Below are 19,162 nucleotides of genomic sequence, written 5' to 3'. Positions count from 1 at the left end.
AGCCAGCTTCTACAACCCTCCCCTTCTCTGTGGCTGCTGGAGTAGGATGCACGGACACCATGAAGACCCCAGGTTATTCAGTCAGCTGAGCATGAGACATGAGGGCAGTTGGACCTCCGCTGTGGCACAGATAGGCAGGATGGGGGTAGCCCAGCAGGGTGGCTGCTCGGTGTTACCCCCCACTCCTTTACCACTCCCTTTGCATCCATTTTAAACCTGCATTCTTGGTCAAAGAAGTCTTTGCCATTTACTATGCCAGGTTCTCAGGACAGGCAGCTCTGCCAGATTGCTCCAGAAATCAGGCCCACAGAAGATGGTAGGTTGGATGGGGATGGCACTAAGTAAGGGTTTGTGTGGCTGCTATTTCTCTTTTGTTGGTAAGGCCTTAAATTAAGCAGCGCTGTGACCTGCAGGCTGACCATGACATGAATCCCTCACAGTGGATGGTGTTGCCAGAGTCCTGATGGTCTTGGACGAGCAGTTTGCCCAGGGAAGAGCAGGGAGGTAGCTGTTACTGCAGTTCACATCTTGGTGATATTTTCCAAACTGTCCCCACAAGGAAGCCTATGGGGCCTTCCCTCTCCTCCTTGTAAAGCTCTGCAGTTTACTCCCTTCAGCATGTGGCATCCTCAGTGGGATGGGCAAGGCCACCAACCTGCAAACATGCATAAAGGGACCCATCTTCACTTGCCTCTCTGGGCACAGCAGGGTTGCTCTTATCAAACAGAATGAATAAAAGGAGAAATTACTGTAGGCTTTCCACATTTGCTTGTGCTGAGAAGTAGTATAGCTTTATGAGTACTTTTTTTTGTTTATTTTTGAGACAGAGTCTTGCCTTGTCACCCAGGCTCAAGTGCAGTGTCGCAATCTTGGCTCACTGCAACCTTCGCCTCCCAGGTTCAAGTGATTCTCCTGCCTCAGCCTCTCTAGTAGCTGGGATTACAGTGTGGGCCACCACGCCTGGCTAATTTTTGTATTTTTAGTAGAGATAGGGTTTCACTATGTTGACCAGGCTGGTTTTGAACTCCTGACCGTAGGTGATCCGCCTGCCTCGGCTTCCCAAAGGGCTGGGATTACACATGTGAGCCACCATGTCCAGCCGTGATTACTTTTTTAATTATGAAAGTAATAACCTGTTTATAATGAGTTCAAACAACACAGAAGTATGCAAAGTTTTTTAAGAAGTCTCCTTATTCCTCTCCAATTCCCTGTTCCCCCAAGGGTAACTGCAGTTGTGTGTGAATCCCTTGCAGGACTCTCTTTATTTTAATAAGTGCAAATATGTCACCCAGGCTAAAGTCCAGGAATATGATCCTAGCTCACTGCAGCCTTGCTCTCCTGGGCTCAGGTGATCTTCCTGCCTCAGACTCCCAAGTAGCTAGGACTATACGTGCATGCCACCATCCCTGGCTATTCTTTTCCATAAATATGTTATATATGTGTTATGACAATATATATATTGTCATAACATATGTACGTGGGTGTGTGTATATATAATATATATTACTGTCTTCTGATTTGACATCTGGCTAATTTTTGAATTTATTTTCTGTAGAGACAAGATCTCGTTATGGTACCCAGATTGGTCCTTGATATAGTTTGGCTGTGTCCCCACGAAATCTCAGCTTGAATTGTATCTCCCAGAATTCCCACATGTTGTGGGAGGGACCCGGGGGAGGTAATTGAATCATGAGGGCTGGTCTTTCCTGTGCTATTCCTGTGATAGTGAATAAGTCTCATGAGATCTGATGGGTTTATCAGGGTTTTCTGCTTTTGCTTCTTCCTCATTTTCTCTTGCCGCCACCATGTAAGAAGTACCTTTTACTTCCCACCATGATTCTGAGGCCTCCCCAGCCATGTGGAACTGTAGGTCCAATTAAACCTCTTTTTCTTCTCAGTCTTGGGTATATCTTTATCAGCAGACTGAAAACAGACAAATGCAGTAAACTGGTACCAGTAGAGTGGGGTATTGCTGAAAAGATACCCGAAAATGTGGAGGTGACTTTGGAACTGGGTAATAGACAGCAACCGGAACAGTTTGAAGGGCCCAGAAGACGGGAAAATGTGGGAAAGTTTGCAACATCCTAGAGACTTGTTGAATAGCTTTGTCCAAAATGCTGATAGTGAATTGGACAATAAAATCCAGGCTGAGTTGGTCTCAGATGGAGATGAGGAACCTGTTGGGAACTGGAGCAAAGGTGACTTTTGTTATGTTTTAGCAAAGAGAGTGGCGGCATTTTGCCCCTGCCCTAGAGATTTGTGGAACTTTGAACTTGAGAGAGATGATTTAGGGTATTTGGCAGAAGAAATTTCTAAGCAGACAAGCATTCAAAAGGTGACTTGGGTGCTGTTAAAGACACTCAGTTTTAAAAGGGAAACGGAGCATAAAAATTCAGAAAATTTGCAGCCTGACTGTGCAATAGGAAATAAAAACCTGTTTTCTGGGGAGAATTTCAAGTCGGCTGCAGAAATTTGCATAAATAGCAAGGAGCCTAATGTTAATTCCCAAGACCATGGGGAAAATGTCTTCAAGCCACGTCAGAAACCTTCATGGCAGCTGCTCCCATCACAGGCCTGGAGGCCTAGGAGGAAAAAGTGGTTTCGTGGGCTGGGCCCAGGGTCCCTATGCTGTGTGCAGCCTAGAGACTTGGTGCCCTGTGTCCTAGCCGCTCCAGCCGTGACTGAAAGGGGCCAATGTACAGGTTGGGCTGTGGCTTCAGAGGGTGGAAGCCCCAAGCCTTGGCAGCTTTCATGTGGTGTTGAGCCTGTGGTGCACAGAAGTCAAGAATTGAGGTTTGGGAACCTCCACCTAGATTTCAGAAGATGTATGGAAACATCTAGATGCCCAGGCAGAAGTTTGCTGCAGGGGTGGGGCCCTCATGGAGAACCTCTGCTAAGGCAGTGTGGAAGGGAAATGTGAGGTTGGAGCCTCCACACAGAGTCCTTAGTAGGGTGCTGCCTAGTGGAGCTGTGAGAAGAGGACCACCATTCTCCAGACCCCAGAATGGTAGATCCACTGACAGCTTGAACTGTGCACCTAGAAAAGCTGCAGATACTCAACGCCAGCCCGTGAAAGCAGCTGGAATGGAGGCTGTACCCTGCAAAACCACGGGGGCAGAGCTGCCCAAGACTGTGGGAACCCACCTCATGCTTCAGCGTAACCTGGATGTGAGAGCTGGAGTCAAAGGAGATCATTTTGGAGTTTTAAAGTTTGACTGCCGTGCTGGATTTCGGACTTGCATGGGCCCTGTAACCCCTTTGTTTTGGCCAATTTCTCCCATTTGGAACGGCTATATTTACCCAATACCTGTACCCCCATCATATCTAGGAAGTAACTAACCTTCTTTTGGTTTTACAGACTCATAAGTAGAAGGCACTTGCCTTGTCTCAGATGAGACTTTGGACTCTGGACTTTTGGGTTAATGCTGAAATGAGTTAAGACTTTGGGGGACTGTTGGGAAGGCATGGTTTGTTTTGAAATGTAAGGACATGAGATTTAGAGGGGCCTGGGGCAGAATGATATGATTTGGCTATGTCTCCACCAAATCTCAACTTGAATTGTATCCCCCAGAATTCCCACATGTTATGGGAGGGACCGGGGGGGAGGTAATTGAATCATGAGGGCTAGTCTTTCCCATGCTATTCTCGTGATAGTGAATAAGTCTCATGAGATCTGATGGGTTTATCAGGGTTTTCCGCTTTTGCTTCTTCCTCATTTTCTCTTGCCGCTGCCATGTAAGAAGTGTCTTTCACCTCCTGCCATGGTTCTGAGGCCTCCCCAGCCATGTGGAACTGTAAGTCCAATTAAACATTTTTTCCTCCCCAGTCTCAGGTATGTCTTTATCAGCAGCGTGAAAACTGACTAATATAGTCTTGAACTCCTGGCCTCAAGTGATCCTCCCACCTCAGCCTCCCAAAGCACTGGGATTACAGCCATGAGTCACCATGCCTGGCCAATGTGTTTATATTCTTATGGAAAATATACTCTCTGTCTCATATTGCCACCTTAGTATTATCTCTGGAATGTCTCTTTAAGTCAGTACCTTTAGGGCTATCCTTACTTTAGGTGCTATGTGGTATTCTGTTTAATGGATGTTTTGGAAGTTGGATGCATGCATCAGTGCATGTATTCATTTCCCACCCCACCCCCCCATCACATTTGGTTTTGTTTCTAGTTCTTTGGTATTTACTGAAATGTTACTGTAAACACATACATCCTTTCAATATACCTATATCTTCACATGCTCATCCTAGCATTTCTGTAGGACAGATTCCTGTAAGTGGAATTTCTAAGTCATAGATTATGTGCATGTTTAAATTTGAGACACACTAAAGGAAATTTTTTGTCATCTTGAAGACTATCCAAATATTCTTCAACATGAGTGTAGGAAGAAGCCCCTCCTTCCCTCATGGTAGATAATTTGGACTTGGGAAACATGGAAAAGAAGCTTCTGGAAGTGGTTCTTATTAAATAATGTATGATTTCCCTGAGGAAGGATCAATCAGGATTATAGTATTTTATTATTAAAATTTCCTTTCAAACATATCTTATTTTATCTGAAGTATTTTATCTCAGGAAACCATCCAGAATCACTTCTTTTAATTGCCCTTTATTTATTATTGAGCCAGAACAGGGACATTTCATTTTAGATGGTGTTGAGAAGGGCCTTTATTAGAATGGCATTGGAGGAACATGGAAAGAAGCCTTTTTTTTAAAATTTTCACATCTAACAGATCTCAATAACTTTGAAATAACTGCAGTATGTGCAACATAAAATTTTGAAAATCTGAGAAAATGCTATAAAGATAAAAAGACATGAACATAATGCATAACTATAGAGCTTGAATGTAATGCTACAATGCATATTTCTGATTTCTGTTGGCTGAATTTTTCAATCTAAGTGAAACCATTTAAAAATTAGTTGATCTTCTTCTTCTTAGCTAATGGAGCTCGTAATTAACTACTTTTCAAAAGAGAAATGAGGCTGGGTGTGGTTTCTTTAATTCCAGCACTTTAGGAGGCCGAGGTGGGCAGATCACTTGAGCTCAGGAGTTTGAGACCAGCCTGGCCAATATGGTGAAACCCTGTCTCTATCAAAAAATACAAAAATTAGCTGGGTGTGGTGGCGTGTGCCTGTAATCCCAGCTACTCGGGAGGCTGGGGCAGGAGAATTGCTTGAACTTGGGAGGCAGAGGTTGCAGTGGGCCCAGATCACAACATTGCACTCTAGCCTGGGCGATAGGGTGAGACTCCATCTCAAAACAAAAACAAAGCAAAACAAAAAACCAAAAAAACATGTAATTATACTAGAAAGAACTAATTCCCACTGAGAGGCAACTGTCAGATGGAACTGGCAGCAAAGGCTAGGTTGAATCCCAGCTCTATAACTCAGTTGCTTTGCAGTGTAGGCAAATGACTTAAAATTGTGTCTCAGTTTCCTCATCTGCAAAATAGGGAAAATTATATTATCTACTCATTAGGCTTGTGGGTGGCTTAATGTACATTAATAATGTGAAGTGCCCAAAACAGTGCCTGGAACACAGGAAGTGTGTAGGATGCTATTATTATATAAAGTTGTTATTGACACCATTAATATTAATCGGAAATTACCACTTTTTATTCACTAGTCAATGGGTGGGGGGACATTTAATAGAATTCCATATATTATCTATTTTTATTTTATTTTATTAGAGACAAGGTCTTGCTCTGTTGCTCAAGCTGGAGTATATGGCATGATCATAGCTCACTGCAGCCTTAAACTTCAAGGCTCAAGTGATCCTCCCACCTTTGCCTCCCAAAGTGCTGGAATCAGGCATGAGCCACTGTGACCAGCCTTTATTTTTAATGTTAAAACTTTCTTTTTTTCTTTTTTTGAGACTGAGTTTTGCTCTTGTTGCTCAGGCTGGAGTGCAATGGCATGATCTCAGCTCACTGCAACCCCTGCCTCCCGGGTTCAAGTGATTCTTCTGTCTCAGCCTCCCAAGTAGCTGGGATTACAGGCACATGCCACCACGCCCGGCTAATTTTTGTATTTTTAGTCGAGACAGGGTTTCATCATATTGGACAGGCTGGTCTTGAACTCCTGACCTCAGGTGATCTGCCCGCCTCGGTCTCCCAAAGTGCTGGGATTACAGCTGTGAGCTACTGCACCCAGCCAGTGTTAAAACTTTGAACCCATTTTCTTGCTCTGAAATTTTTTTCTAAAGTATTTTTCATTCATCCTGATGGTTTTTGCACACTGAGCATAACAGAGTGTGTACAAACGGTGGTATATGTGTGTGTTGTGTGCATCTATAATTTGGATAAGATGTTCACAGGAAAAAACCCTGAACTACAACTTCAAAGATGTGAGAATAAAAGAAGTTAAGGTAGAAAAATGAAACACTGTTAATGGCTAAGAGTATAATTGTGATAATTATTTCTGATGATATTTCATCAAATTAGGCATTTGCTCTGGCCCAAGATGAAGATCCATTTTGCTTATACGGATTTTGTGTAGGATTGTTAGTTTTTGACACAAGCAAATTCAGGTATTTTGTTGCATCTTTGAAAAGTCATGCTGTATCCTTTCATTGCCCTAAAACCTTGTTTTGTTTCTACTTTCAGAGTTCTTACGGATATGGTGACCTGTTCTCCGACACATGGAATGCATTTACTGATTATGACATTATACATTTGAAAACTTATGATTCCAAAAGGGTACTGGAAATTTTCCTGAAATGTCTGTGAATATCTCTTGAGTGCAGATGACTCACTCATAAAATAAACATTTATTATGAGTTCCTATTAGCCATTACCACTGATTTCTGAATTCTGAATTTCTTTTATTATAATTAGAATCATCAGTGTTGTTAATCATGCAGCCTTTGAAAACTTTTTTCTATAATCTTTCCAAAAATATGAATTCTGTTCTCTTTGAATGAAATAGTGTGCTATTCAAACAATCTTAATGCAAAATGGAGATTAATTAAAATCAATTTTTCAAAATTATACATGCTATTTTGGTGTGAAGGGTGCAAATTACATCCTCTTATCTTTTAATGTATCTTTGTTCTTAGGTATGTTTTAAAGAAGCTGTTTTTTCATTACTCCCCCGCATGAGATATGGGCTGTTCTATAATACTCCTCTGGTAAGCATGTTGTCTACCATTAGCATTCATATTTACAGACATTATAACATTTATACATAACTTGACAGTATCTTAAATTACAATACAGAAGTATTCATTGTAATATCAACCATTGTTTTTATTTTAGATATCTGGCTGTCAAAATACTGGACTATTCAGGGCATTTTCCCAGCATGTGCTACACAGACTAAACATCACACAAGAAGGACCCAAGGTAATGGATTCTGAGATGGGCTTGAGTTTTCTTCCCTAATAAAAGTTGATACCACCTTTTCAGAAACAGAAATAATCAGGAGACCATGTTTTCGTGTTAACATTTTCTGGGGAGGCCAAGGCAGGTGGATCACTTGAGTCCAGGATTTCAAGACCAGCCTGGCCAACATGGCGAAACCCTATCTCTGCAAAAAATACAAAAATTAGCTGGACGTGGTGGCACGTGCCTGTAGTCCCAGCTTCTCAGGAGGCTGGGGCATGAGAATTGCTTGAACCCGGGAGGCAGAGGCTGCAGGGAGCCAAAACTATGCCACTGCACTCCTGCCTGGGTGACAGAGCAAGACTCTGTCCCAAAACAAAACCCAAGAACATTTTCTGACTTGAAGTCATCTGAAACTAGGTGTCAAAAACCTGTAAAAGAGAAAATAAGGGATATTGCAAGAATGTGCTTCCTCCTGCCCTCCTTTCCCCCTTCATTGGCTATATCTCCCTCACCTCCGCAAATATTCATCTAACTTACACAACCCCTGCCAAAAAATTCACCCACCCAACCAAACAGATAATGTAATGAATTGGTTTTTGCCTTTGGTGGTTGAAGTGGATACATTTTTATTCCCTGAGAGTGGTGAAGGAATCAGGCTAAAAAAGAATAGTTCTATTAATGGATCCTGGTTGAGTTTCATCTCTTTGTGAAAATCACATTTTAGGTTCAGATGTTCATTCATCTACCCAGGCATATACAGTGTTATTTTACTATTTCATTATTTTATTTTGATTACAGGATGGAAAAATTCGAGTCACCATTCTTGCACGGAGCACAGAATACCGGAAAATCCTAAACCAAAATGAGGTTAGTTTTTGGTATACATTTTCAATGCCTTCATATTGAATTTATAAAGAAAATTGTGCTTTTTTTTCTTTTTGCATTACAATGAAAAGCTTTGGTTTTAAAACTATTAGTTTTGAGAAAAGTTTGATGGCCTATACCCAGTTTATTTATTGGATTTGAATTTCTAGTGAGATTCACCAAACCAACCATGGACAAACTAGCTTTGCCTTATAGTAAATGTTCATCTGCATCAACTCAGCCTGGAGAAAGCTGTCTGAATCTTGCCTTGACTGCAGTAGAGGGCATCCGGACAAAAAAGTAGCAAAAATGCAAGACTTTCTTTTGCATAGTTGATGCAAAAGATGGTTGAGGCCATTGATCCTGTGGTATCAGCAGCAGATTCAGTTGGAAGAATCTCTATTCTGTTACATGACCATGTCTTAGAAACTGCATTTTTGGCATCCTGACTCATTTCAGTAGCACTAACTCATAAATTATATTTAACCTCAATGAGATCATCATGCAAGTCCACTACCTACAACATCATGGCCTGAAGATAGCCTCTCAGTAGTAAGAATTTATTCTACAATAGTTAATTGAGCACCTGCTATGTGTCAGGCCATGTTCTGGAGATAGAGTAGAGCAAAGATGGGGAAGGTGCCTGACCTCATGGAGCTTACACTCTAGAGGTGAGAGACTGATAAGAAGTAAGTAAAAAAGTCAATAAGTACGGTGATGTCAGGCAGTGATAAGTGCTTCAAAGGATATGAACCAGGGTGATGTCATAGAGACTGGGAATGTGGATGGAGGGGGTTGGTACTCATATGAGGGCATCAAAGGGACACTGCTTAGACTGAGACCTAATTAGAGAAGGATCTAACAAGGGAAAGAGCCTCCCAGGCAGAGGCAAATGTATTCTAGTGGACTGAACTTTCAGTATTCTAGAAACAGAGAGAATACCAATATGACTGTAGCATCTTGAGAGAGGTGGGGCGATATCCAAGAAGTCAGGCATGGGGCAGGGAGGTCACAGATCATATCAGCCTCCTAGACCTTGGTGGAAGAGGGATTTTATTCCAGTGTAGGGGAAAGTCACTGTGAAGTTTTAAAGCAAGGCATTGTTGGTAGAATAATGTCTCTTCCTCCTCCTCCCAAAAGATGTCCATGTCCAAATCCCTGGAACTTACGAACAGGTTAGGTTACATGGCATAGGGAAAGTAAGGTTGCAGATGGAATTAAGGTGCCCAACCAACTGGTCTAAAAGTAAGGAGATTATCCTGGATTATCCATGTGAGCCCAGTATAATCACAAATGGGCCTTAAACTCCATCTGCCAGAGAACTTTTGCCTGTGCCTGGACAGCTCTTTTCTTCACTGGCTTCTTCTCACTGATCAGATCTCAGTTCATCATTTCCTTAAAAGTGGGAGAGGGAGGCAGGAAAGAGTCAGAGAAGGAGATATAAGGGAAGTGGGGCCAGAGAGATGCCATGTTGCTGGCTTCGCAGATGAAGGGGGCAGGCCTTGAGTCATGGAGTGTAGAGGGCTTCTAGAAGCTGGAAAAGGCAAGGCAGTGGGTTCTTCCCTGGAGCTTGCAGGAGGAACACAGCCCTGCTGACACCCTGATGTTAGCCCAGTGAGACCCATGTCAGGCTCCAATCCTGCAGAACTGTAAGGGGATAAATTGTGTTGTGTTAAGCTGCTAGATTTGTGGCAGTTTGTTACAGCAGCAAATAGAAAACAAATACAGAGGGAGAGACATGAATTGACATTTGTTTTTAAGTCATTCTGCCTGCAAGAGTGAGAGCAAGGATATTGATCAGAAGCTGTTATTGTGGCCCAGGGGAGAGCGTTTAGCCAAAGTGATGACAGTAGAGATGACATGGTAGATGGATTCAAGATATATTTTGGAGATAGGACCTATGATACTTACTTTTGGAATGTAGAAGTACATTCACACTAGAGAAGGCCAGGAAAGGTATCAAGGATCAAGTGTGACTGGAGGCTTTTAACTTGAGCAGGTAATTGGAAACAAACTGGACAATATTTAGTAAGAGGGAAGTTGGGGGAGGGGGTCATGTTTTGATGGGTAAAATATTTTACACAGACTAATTTGGCTGCCTAACAAGCTAATCAGAATTATGTAATTAACGTCTCTTCCTGAGACCCATATGGATTACAGAGGACATGAACATATGGCATAATGAGGTGTTAATTGTAAGCTCTGTGGATGGAAGAAATGAGCAGTGTGTGTGTGTTTGTATGTGTGTGTTTAAAGACCTAGAAATAACGTTATCAAATAGTGCAACGTTGGGTATACAAATGGGAAGCCTCAGTAGCCAACAGGTCAACAGTATATATTGGTATAGACCATACATATTGAGTGCAATTGGGGGTCAAGCATATTATTGTGTGTTCCTTTTGTACATTGTGCCCCCCAACCCTCCCAGCAAACCCATGAGGTAGGTATTGTATTATTATCCTCTATCCTAGACAAGGACACTGAGACTCAGAGGTTAAAAAACATGCCTAAGGTCACCCAGCTGGTGATTAAGAGTAATGGGGACATGAGGCAAGGTAGTCGGGGACTGAAACTGCTTTCCTAGCCAGAGTGTGCTACTACTGAAACAGCAAATAGATTTCAGAGGAGGCAGAATCTACATCTGGCCCCAGTCCATCAGGAAGGGGCAGGCTGAGGAATAGCATCAGGCTGCTGCAGAGAAGTCCAGTAGAAAGGTATAGTGCTATTCACAATAGCAGAGACTTGGAACCAACCCAAATGTCCATCAGTGACGACTGGATTAAGAAAATGTGGTGCATATACACCACGGAATACTATGCAGCCATAAAAAAGGATGAGTTCATGTCCTTTGTAGGGACATGGATGCAGCTAGAAACCATCATTCTCAGCAAACTGTCTCAAGAACAGAAAACCAAACACTGCATGTTCACACTCAGAGATGGGAATTGAGCAATGAGAACACTTGGACACAGGGTGGGGAACATCACACACCGGGGCCTATTGTGGGGAGGTGGAAGAGTGGAGGGATAGCATTAGGAGATATACCTAATGTAAATGACTAGTTAATGGGTGCAGCACATCAACATGGCACATGTATGCATATGTAAAAAACCTGCATGTTGTGCACATGTACCCTAGAACTTAAAAGTATAATAAAAAAAAAAAAGAAAAAAAAAAGAAAGGTGTAGTGCTGGTAGGTGCTTTAATGCAGGCGTGAGGTTTTCAGATTCAGTCATGCACATTGCCCAGATGATGGCGCCCAAAGGTGAAATTTGATCTTTCAGCCCCCAACTCCAAACCAAAGAGCACCCAACTGGCTGCTTCTATCCTGAGGATTGGATCTCACTAGAAAGGCAGCTCCTGGGCAGGGAAGAAAGCACCTTTGGCTATACTTTGATTAATAAATAGATAATACAACCCAAATGGCCTCATTAAATCATGGCTTGTGGAATCCTGCCCAACTGCAGGGTTTAAATAGCTATCGGAAGGGATAGGGCCACCTTTCTCGTGCAACTAGAAGTCATGAAAAAGGGCATGCTTGCCCTGAGACCCTCAGCACACGTGATTCCTTTTATGTGGGCAATCTCGGTAAAAGACCAAGGCTTATACCATCTGCCATCTCTCCTGTAAAACAGAATGCTACTCTTCTTACCCCTTCAACTCTTCATAAGAGTTCAGGGGCTGTCTGGAGAGAGAAATTTCCAGTTATGACTCTGTGTGTGTGTGTGTGTGTGTGTGTGTGTGTGTGTGTTTGACATGGGAGGGATTCAATCTTGGTCACTGCTTGTTGCTTTCTGGAAGCAGGACAATAGAGTACACTGGTTAAGAACACAGGTTCTAGGGTCAGAAGACCTAGATTTATTTTTGGCTGTGCATTTGGGAGCTGTGAGATCCTGAGAAAGTTATTTCACTTATCTGAGCCTATCTTGTGTAATTTGTCAAGTGGGCATAGTACTAATACTTACTTGGTATGATTTATTTTTTTTCAGACAGAGTTTTGCTCTTGTTGCCCAGGCTGGAGTGCAATGGCCCGATCTCGGCTCACTGCAACCTCCGTCTCTTGGGTTCAAGTGATTCTCCTCTCTTAGTCTCCTGAATAGCTGGGATTACAGGCATGCGCCACCACGCCCAGCTAATTTTGTATTTTTAGTAGAGATGGGGTTTCACCATGTTGGTCAGGTTGGCCTCGAACTCCTGACCTCAGGTGATCTGCCCACCTTGGCCTCCCAAAGTGCTGGGATTATAGGCGTGAGCCACTGCGCCTGGCCACTGGTATGATGCTTATGAGAATTAAGTGAAGTAAGCCTAACGACACACTTAGAAATGCCAGCACCGCTTACATGCCCCGTCAATGATATGTGCAACTGTTGATGTTGCTGTTGCAGTGTAGAGCATGCCACAAGGCAACATGATTCAGGTGCAGACATTTCTGAATGGTGGTGATCCCCTATGGCCTAATTGTGGGGGACAGAGAACCATGACTATATTTTTCATAACAGATTAACAATGCTTTGTTACTTTCTGTTTGCTAGAAGAATAATAGTTTTTTTATGTAGAAGTACTGAAAATGTTTTTCTGCCAAGACCTTAGTATTTTCAGAGGATGAGGTTCAAAGCACTAGTGGTTTGTCTGAAATGAGATAATGGATGGGACAAAAACTCTTAAGGTAAAGGCTGGAATAACAGTTAATGATTAGTGTATTTCTGTGCCTAGCATTTTGCTTCCATGAATTTTCTTTTCCTTTCAGCCTCACAACAACACAGTGCATTGGTATTGAAGGAGGTAGAGTCATGTGTTCACAGGTGGAGCCTGGATTTGAACTTAATGACGGTTCAAAACTGTCGACCCAAATGATATTTATTTTCTTTTTATTTGTTGTTGTTGTTACCAAATGATATTTAATATCTGAAATAGTATATGCAAGGAAAGAAATGTTAGGACTCATAAAGGAAAAACAGAAGAGAAAGAAGGAAAAGAAATGCTAAATGTTTCTCTTTTTTCCCAGCTTGTAAATGCACTGAAAACAGTACCTACATTTGAAGTCCAGATTGTTGATTACAAGTATAGGTAAGTAATAGCCAATCTCAGCAGACACTGTCAACTTTTGCTTGGATGAGATCAAGAGGGCTAGAAAGCATTTTTCCAGTGGGAGTCACTGGCATTTGTAGGCCCAGAAGGGACAAGTAGATCCTATAAATGAATGAAATGGGCAGGTGAGGGCCCTGGGAACAAGGGCAGTTACTCTTTTTCTTTCTGGGGCCTGATGTTGAGACTCCATCTCCTTATTCAAAATAAGTGATGAATTCAGATTTTCATTTAAAATTTCGGAAATTTTTTGTTTGTTTGTTTGTTTGTTTTTGAGACAGAGTCTTGCTCTGTCGCCCAGGCTGGAGTGCAGTGGTGCCATCTTGGCTCACTGTAACCTCCACTTCCTGGGTTCAAGTGTTTCTCCTGCCTCTGCCTCCCGAGTAGCTGGGACTACAGGCATGTGCCACCATGTCCGGCTAATTTTTGTATTTTCAGTATAGATGAGGTTTCACCATGTTAGCAGGCTGGTCTTGAAGTCCTGACCTCAAGTGATCTGCCCACCTCTGCCTCCCAAAGTGCTGCGATTACAGGCATGAGCCGCCACACTTGGCCTAAAATTTCATAATTTTAAAAACTTAGCAGATTGGATACAGTGGCTCATGCCTGTAATCCTAGCATTTTGGAGGCCGAGAAGGGTGGATTGCCTGAGCTCAGGAGTTGGAAACCACCTTGGGCAACATGATAAAACCCATCTCTACTAAAAAATACAAAAAATGAGCCGGGTGTGGCAGCATGTGCCTGTAGTCTCAGCTATTCAGGATGCTGAGGCAGGAGAATGCCTTGAACCTGGGAGGTGGACGTTGCAGTGAACTGACATTGCACCATTGCACTCCAGCCTGTGTGACAGTACGAGACTCCGTTTCCAAAAAATAAAAAAAAATTTTAAAAAAGGGCAACTAGTTCAAAATTTACAGATGTTATAAACCTAATTTGCCCTGCCTGCTGCCAGATTTCAACATCTGACTTAAAATTATTTATATGGGGATAATTTGAGGGTCAGAATAACATGAAATTTTAAAAAATGTTATCAAATATTTACATTTCTTTTAAAACTCTTAATACAACTAAAAGACTTAGAAAGACAGAATATGTCTATTATTCACAGTTTAGGTAATTCCTGTTGCTAGAATTACATCTTACTGGTAAAAGTAATACATGTTTCTGGTTGAAAAAGTCAGGCAGTATAGAAAAGATCAAAAGGAAAAGTGAAAACTTTTGTCTCCATGTCCACCTGCAATCACAGCTGTGTTTCCCAAATCTAACACTATGAAGACTTTCCAGTTAAAAGAAGTACACATGTCCCAGCATGTGGGTATCTAATATAGATACACTTAATTTCAGAGAATGTAAGCATGGGAGCTTTGCACTTCATTCATCCTACATTACTTTACTTCATTTGTGCAGTAAATCTCTACTGGGGACTCATGAGCTGGTCGCCAGTCTCAGCAGTAGGAATCCTATTATGGCGGATGGCATAGCCCTGGTCTTGAGGATCTCAGACACTGAATAGAGATAAATAGCAATCGTAAAAACAGCCATTATTTATCTCATCTCATGCTTTCAACAGTCTTCTGAGTTGGCCCATCCAATCCCATTTTACAGATTATACTCTGCTGTGCTGAAGAAATGTTGTGTCAGTGTTGCTTGAAGAAATGAGTGAGCCAAGATGGGGCCCCCACATCAGTCCCAAAACCATTCACTGAGATGAGGCTGGGAAGAAATGGAAGGAACTGGGGAGGGCACCTCTGAGGCTGTATCATTGACTGGCTTTTAAGGGTATGTTGTAGTTTCTCAGATAAGCAAGAATGACAGTGAATTCGTATCTTGCCAGTCTGCAGGAAATATTAGTAACATGTTAGCGTGGGGATTGGTGAGTGCTGACCACAGGCGTTTCCACAACTGGCGGCTCCAGGGATATGTTCATCTGGGTGAATGGCCGTCCTTCCCTTGGCACCAGTTCACATTCCTGGAGAAACTGAGGCACATGTTCTCGTTGCGATGCATATACACATGGAGCTGTCTTCCTTTTCCTGTGCGGAGTTTTGTTGTTAGCTGGTGTAAAAGGGAATTCACCTTCCCTTCTTAGATCCAAAATAATCTTGATCATTTCTTTTTCTTTACTTTGGGTAAAGTGGGGCTGGGAGATCTCATTTCTTTCTGTTTATTCAGAGTGTCAGCCTTATTCCAGCATTTCTCCCTAGCCTCACCTCGGTGAACTGTTTGGGGACTTATTTTTGGTTCAAGGGTTACACACTTATTAGTGTCTTGGATTTAGAGAACACTTGTACAGTCCTAAGATGCGTAAAATTGTGTATTTGTCTATTCCAAAGGCAGGATAATGCACTGGTGGTATCTGAGATCATTTTGGATGCACTCAGCTGGCATTAAAAAATTTAAATCACACAAGGAGAAATTTTTCTTTTTAAAAAGTCCTTATATTATCCTAAGGAAATAGTTTTTAATTTAGTGCTAGTGTGTCATAACATCTCTTTAACACTTGCCAATTTCCCTTTTTCATGAAGAAAGAGCAGGCCTCAGGCTCTGAGCTTTGTCTTGCAATAGTATCTATCTCAATTTGAACACTACTTAGTTTGATTATGTCAATTTTTACAATTTTGTTAATGTCATATGTCACTGATTTTCCATTTAAGACAGATATTAAAGTTTCCTTTAAAACTAAATATACTGAAACCTAAAAGGATAGGTGAGCTTACTTAGAAAATATGTTAAATTATTAAGAAATTTATTAATTACTAGAGAGCACTTGAAATTGGCAAAAATGCTTCTTAAAAATGGAATGTGGTTTAAAATGGGCAATACACTTTTATAAATATCCTTACTATGAATCATGAACTAACTCAACCTGATACTTCTCTCTTCTCCCCATCTCTTTCGTGTTACTCTGTATGTTCACAGAGAACTTGGGTTTTTAGATCAACTGAGGATCACACACAACACAGACATATTTATTGGAATGCATGGAGCTGGTCTGACCCACTTACTTTTCCTTCCAGACTGGGCTGCTGTGTTTGAACTGTAAGTGTTTGGAGGCAGTTTTACATTGAAGCAACTGATAATGCTTTTTATGCATGCTAAGGCTTTCATTCTGAGCATCAAAAGGCTTGATATTTAATCATTCAAAAACAGAAGTCACATCATATAGACATCTGGAAAGAAAAAAGGCCTGAAGCTAAAAATACAAAGTACGTAGCCTGCCATTGCGCTTAGTAAGCCAACTACCCTTTCATCTTCCCATCCCCAGCATGATACGGAAGATGTGAATCTGTGGTTTCCTTATTCTGAGTTTGTTCCTGCATACCTCCCAAACTCTGAGCTGCTTCTTGCAAACAGTGTAGTTATTGTGTTAAAAGAAAACATTTATGTCTCATGCACAACATAGCTCCAAAACACAAGCCAACCACTTCACTTAGTGCTTGCTGATCCCATACACAGGGAAACTGAGGCCCTTGGGTATTAATGATTTGCCCAGGGCATGCTTTTAACTCAGTGGTTGGTTTTATGGAGACATGGCCTTCCCTCTGATAAGAATTCTGCTATTGACACTGTGTTTCATGTTAGTTCTTGAGACACTAACAGCAGTTACTGTTACCTGTTTCCCCCCCATTATGCTAAATATCTGGATTCTATGGTTTCATTTGAAAAATGATTTGACTCTGTATTTAAATAGGAGGCTATTTAGGAAAAAAGTTGTCATGAACTTCCAGTGCCCTGCAAAACATTTCAAAAATATATATAATATATGTAGAGAAATAGCCAGATAATGGATTCTGTCTCTGTCATTTCTCCTGTCATTTCTCCTGTAGAGAGAGAAGGAAGGATGGAAGAAAGGAGAGAGAAGGGAGAGAAATGTAACTGAGAAAACTCAAGCCTTAGAGTCTAATAGACCTGGGTTCTACTTTTGCATCCTTCACTAGTTATATGACCTTGGAAGTGTTACCCATCCCCCTTGCCACTTAAATACATTTGAAGATAGGTATTATAAGGTGATGTCAAGTTCATGGGCAGCAAGCCCTACTGAACAAAGTCAGTTCTTTCCATTCCATGATCCTATTTTGTTTTTTAAAAGTTAAGTTCATTTAGTTCAGAGAATATTTTTACTTTCTCTTCCTCAGTCTTGTTTACTATCTTCGTCAGTCTTGTTTACAACCTTTTGCAAGGACATATTTGGGAGCTGCATTTTATTTTCATAGAGAGTTGTTGATTTGGCAAAAACCTTGGACAAAAGCTTCATGTTGTGACACCCTTGTGTCCTTAGGTACAACTGTGAAGATGAACGCTGTTACTTAGACTTGGCCAGGCTGAGAGGCATTCACTACATCACTTGGCAAAGGCAGAACAAAGTCTTTCCTCAGGATAAGGTAAAGTTCAATCACAAAACTTACCTTGCTTCATTTTTAATTGGTTTAAAGTATCCAATTATTGATATGAAAAACGGTTATTGAACTTGAGTGCTGCAAAGATAAACTGTTCTCTGGAATACTGAATTGTTTTATTTTATATTTGCAAATAGGAGAAAAGGAGGAATTAAGCAACCTATATCTTTAATGTTATAAAGGCAGCTTCGTGAAATTTGGGCTTAGAAAAATCTATTAGATTATATATAGAGAGGGGATCAAGAAGCAACAGCCCTGTGGGCAAATCCAGCCCATGACATGTTTTTGTAAAGAAAGCACAGTCATGCCTGTCTGTTTATGCGCTGTCTCTAGTTGTTTGTGCACTTCAGTGACAGAGTGGAGTAACTGTGACTGAGACCTTAGAGTCAGCAGAGCTGAAAATATTTATCTTCTGGCCCTTAACAGGAAAAGTTTGCTGGTCTCTGATGTAGAACATAAATTAGTTGCCTTAGCCAAAGTAACATAATTTTCTTGCTGTAGAGAAAACCATGCCCTTAGTGAGTTATGGATTCGTGTTTTGGTTTGTTTTCGCAGGGCCACCATCCAACCCTGGGGGAGCACCCGAAGTTCACCAACTACTCTTTCGATGTAGAAGAATTTATGTATCTTGTCCTTCAGGCTGCAGACCACGTATTGCAACACCCAAAGTGGCCATTTAAGAAGAAACGTGATGAGCTATAAATACGTTGAGTCTGTTTGCAAAAAGAGAGTGTTTAAACACTCCAACACCCAGACTTAGAATTAAATCAGTAAAGCAACCTGTTATTTCCTATCCCTGAATTACCTTTTCTATGCCAAAACATACCTTCAGGATATTGTTATGTGTTTTATAGACGTTAAGTGTTTCATGTGGTTTTTGTGTCATTGCTATTTATCAATAGCAATAATTTTGCACTGAAAACTTTTTATAGTTCAAAAATTGAGCATGGACTCCCTGGTACACTTTAACTTTCTTTCTTTCTTTCTTTTTTTTTTTTTTCTGAAACAGAAAAAAAAACCTAACAGATATATATAACCTAATAGATTTTTCTAAGCCCAAATTTCACGAAGCTGACTTTATAACATTAAAGATATAGGTTGCTTAACTCCAGGCTGGAGCGCAGTGGCATGATCTCAGTTTGTGCAACCTCCACCTCCCAGGTTCAAGCGATTCTTTTGCCTCAGCCACCTGAGTAGCTGGGATTACAGCCTGCACCACCACACCTGGCTAAATTTTTTTTTTTTTTTTTGAGACACAGTTTCACTCTGTCACCCAGGCTGGACTGCAGTGGCATGATCTCAGCTCATTGCAACCTCTGCCTTCTGGGTTCAAGTGATTCTTGTGCCTCAGCCTCCCAAGTAGGTGGGATTAGAGGTGTGTACCACCACGCCTGGTTAATTTTTGTATTTTTGATAGAGACAGGGTTTTACCATGTTGGCCAGGCTGGTCTTGAACTCTGGGTTCAAGAAATCCTCCCACCTTGGCCTC

The 19,162-nt window shown here is 41.5% G+C and overlaps 1 protein-coding gene across 2 annotated transcripts in view; it reads left to right on the top strand.

Moving 5' to 3' along the window:
- EOGT (EGF domain specific O-linked N-acetylglucosamine transferase) overlaps positions 1-18,901 on the top strand; it is a 39,881-nt gene extending 20,980 nt beyond the window's left edge. For both annotated transcript variants that reach the window (XM_033210393.1, XM_033210392.1), the window contains 8 exons: positions 6,608-6,700; positions 7,060-7,131; positions 7,259-7,345; positions 8,126-8,194; positions 13,197-13,258; positions 16,196-16,315; positions 17,556-17,658; positions 18,229-18,901. In XM_033210393.1, coding sequence (XP_033066284.1) covers positions 6,608-6,700; positions 7,060-7,131; positions 7,259-7,345; positions 8,126-8,194; positions 13,197-13,258; positions 16,196-16,315; positions 17,556-17,658; positions 18,229-18,375 — 753 coding nt within the window. In that variant the 3' untranslated portion in view covers positions 18,376-18,901. The remainder of the gene's footprint in view (positions 1-6,607; positions 6,701-7,059; positions 7,132-7,258; positions 7,346-8,125; positions 8,195-13,196; positions 13,259-16,195; positions 16,316-17,555; positions 17,659-18,228) is intronic.
- Positions 18,902-19,162: the final 261 nt, after the last annotated feature.

Source organism: Trachypithecus francoisi, unplaced genomic scaffold, assembly GCF_009764315.1.
Source record: "Trachypithecus francoisi isolate TF-2019V2 unplaced genomic scaffold, Tfra_2.0 Lachesis_group0, whole genome shotgun sequence".
Classification (NCBI taxonomy): domain Eukaryota; kingdom Metazoa; phylum Chordata; class Mammalia; order Primates; family Cercopithecidae; genus Trachypithecus; species Trachypithecus francoisi.
This window is presented reverse-complemented; position numbering and strand designations above follow the sequence as displayed.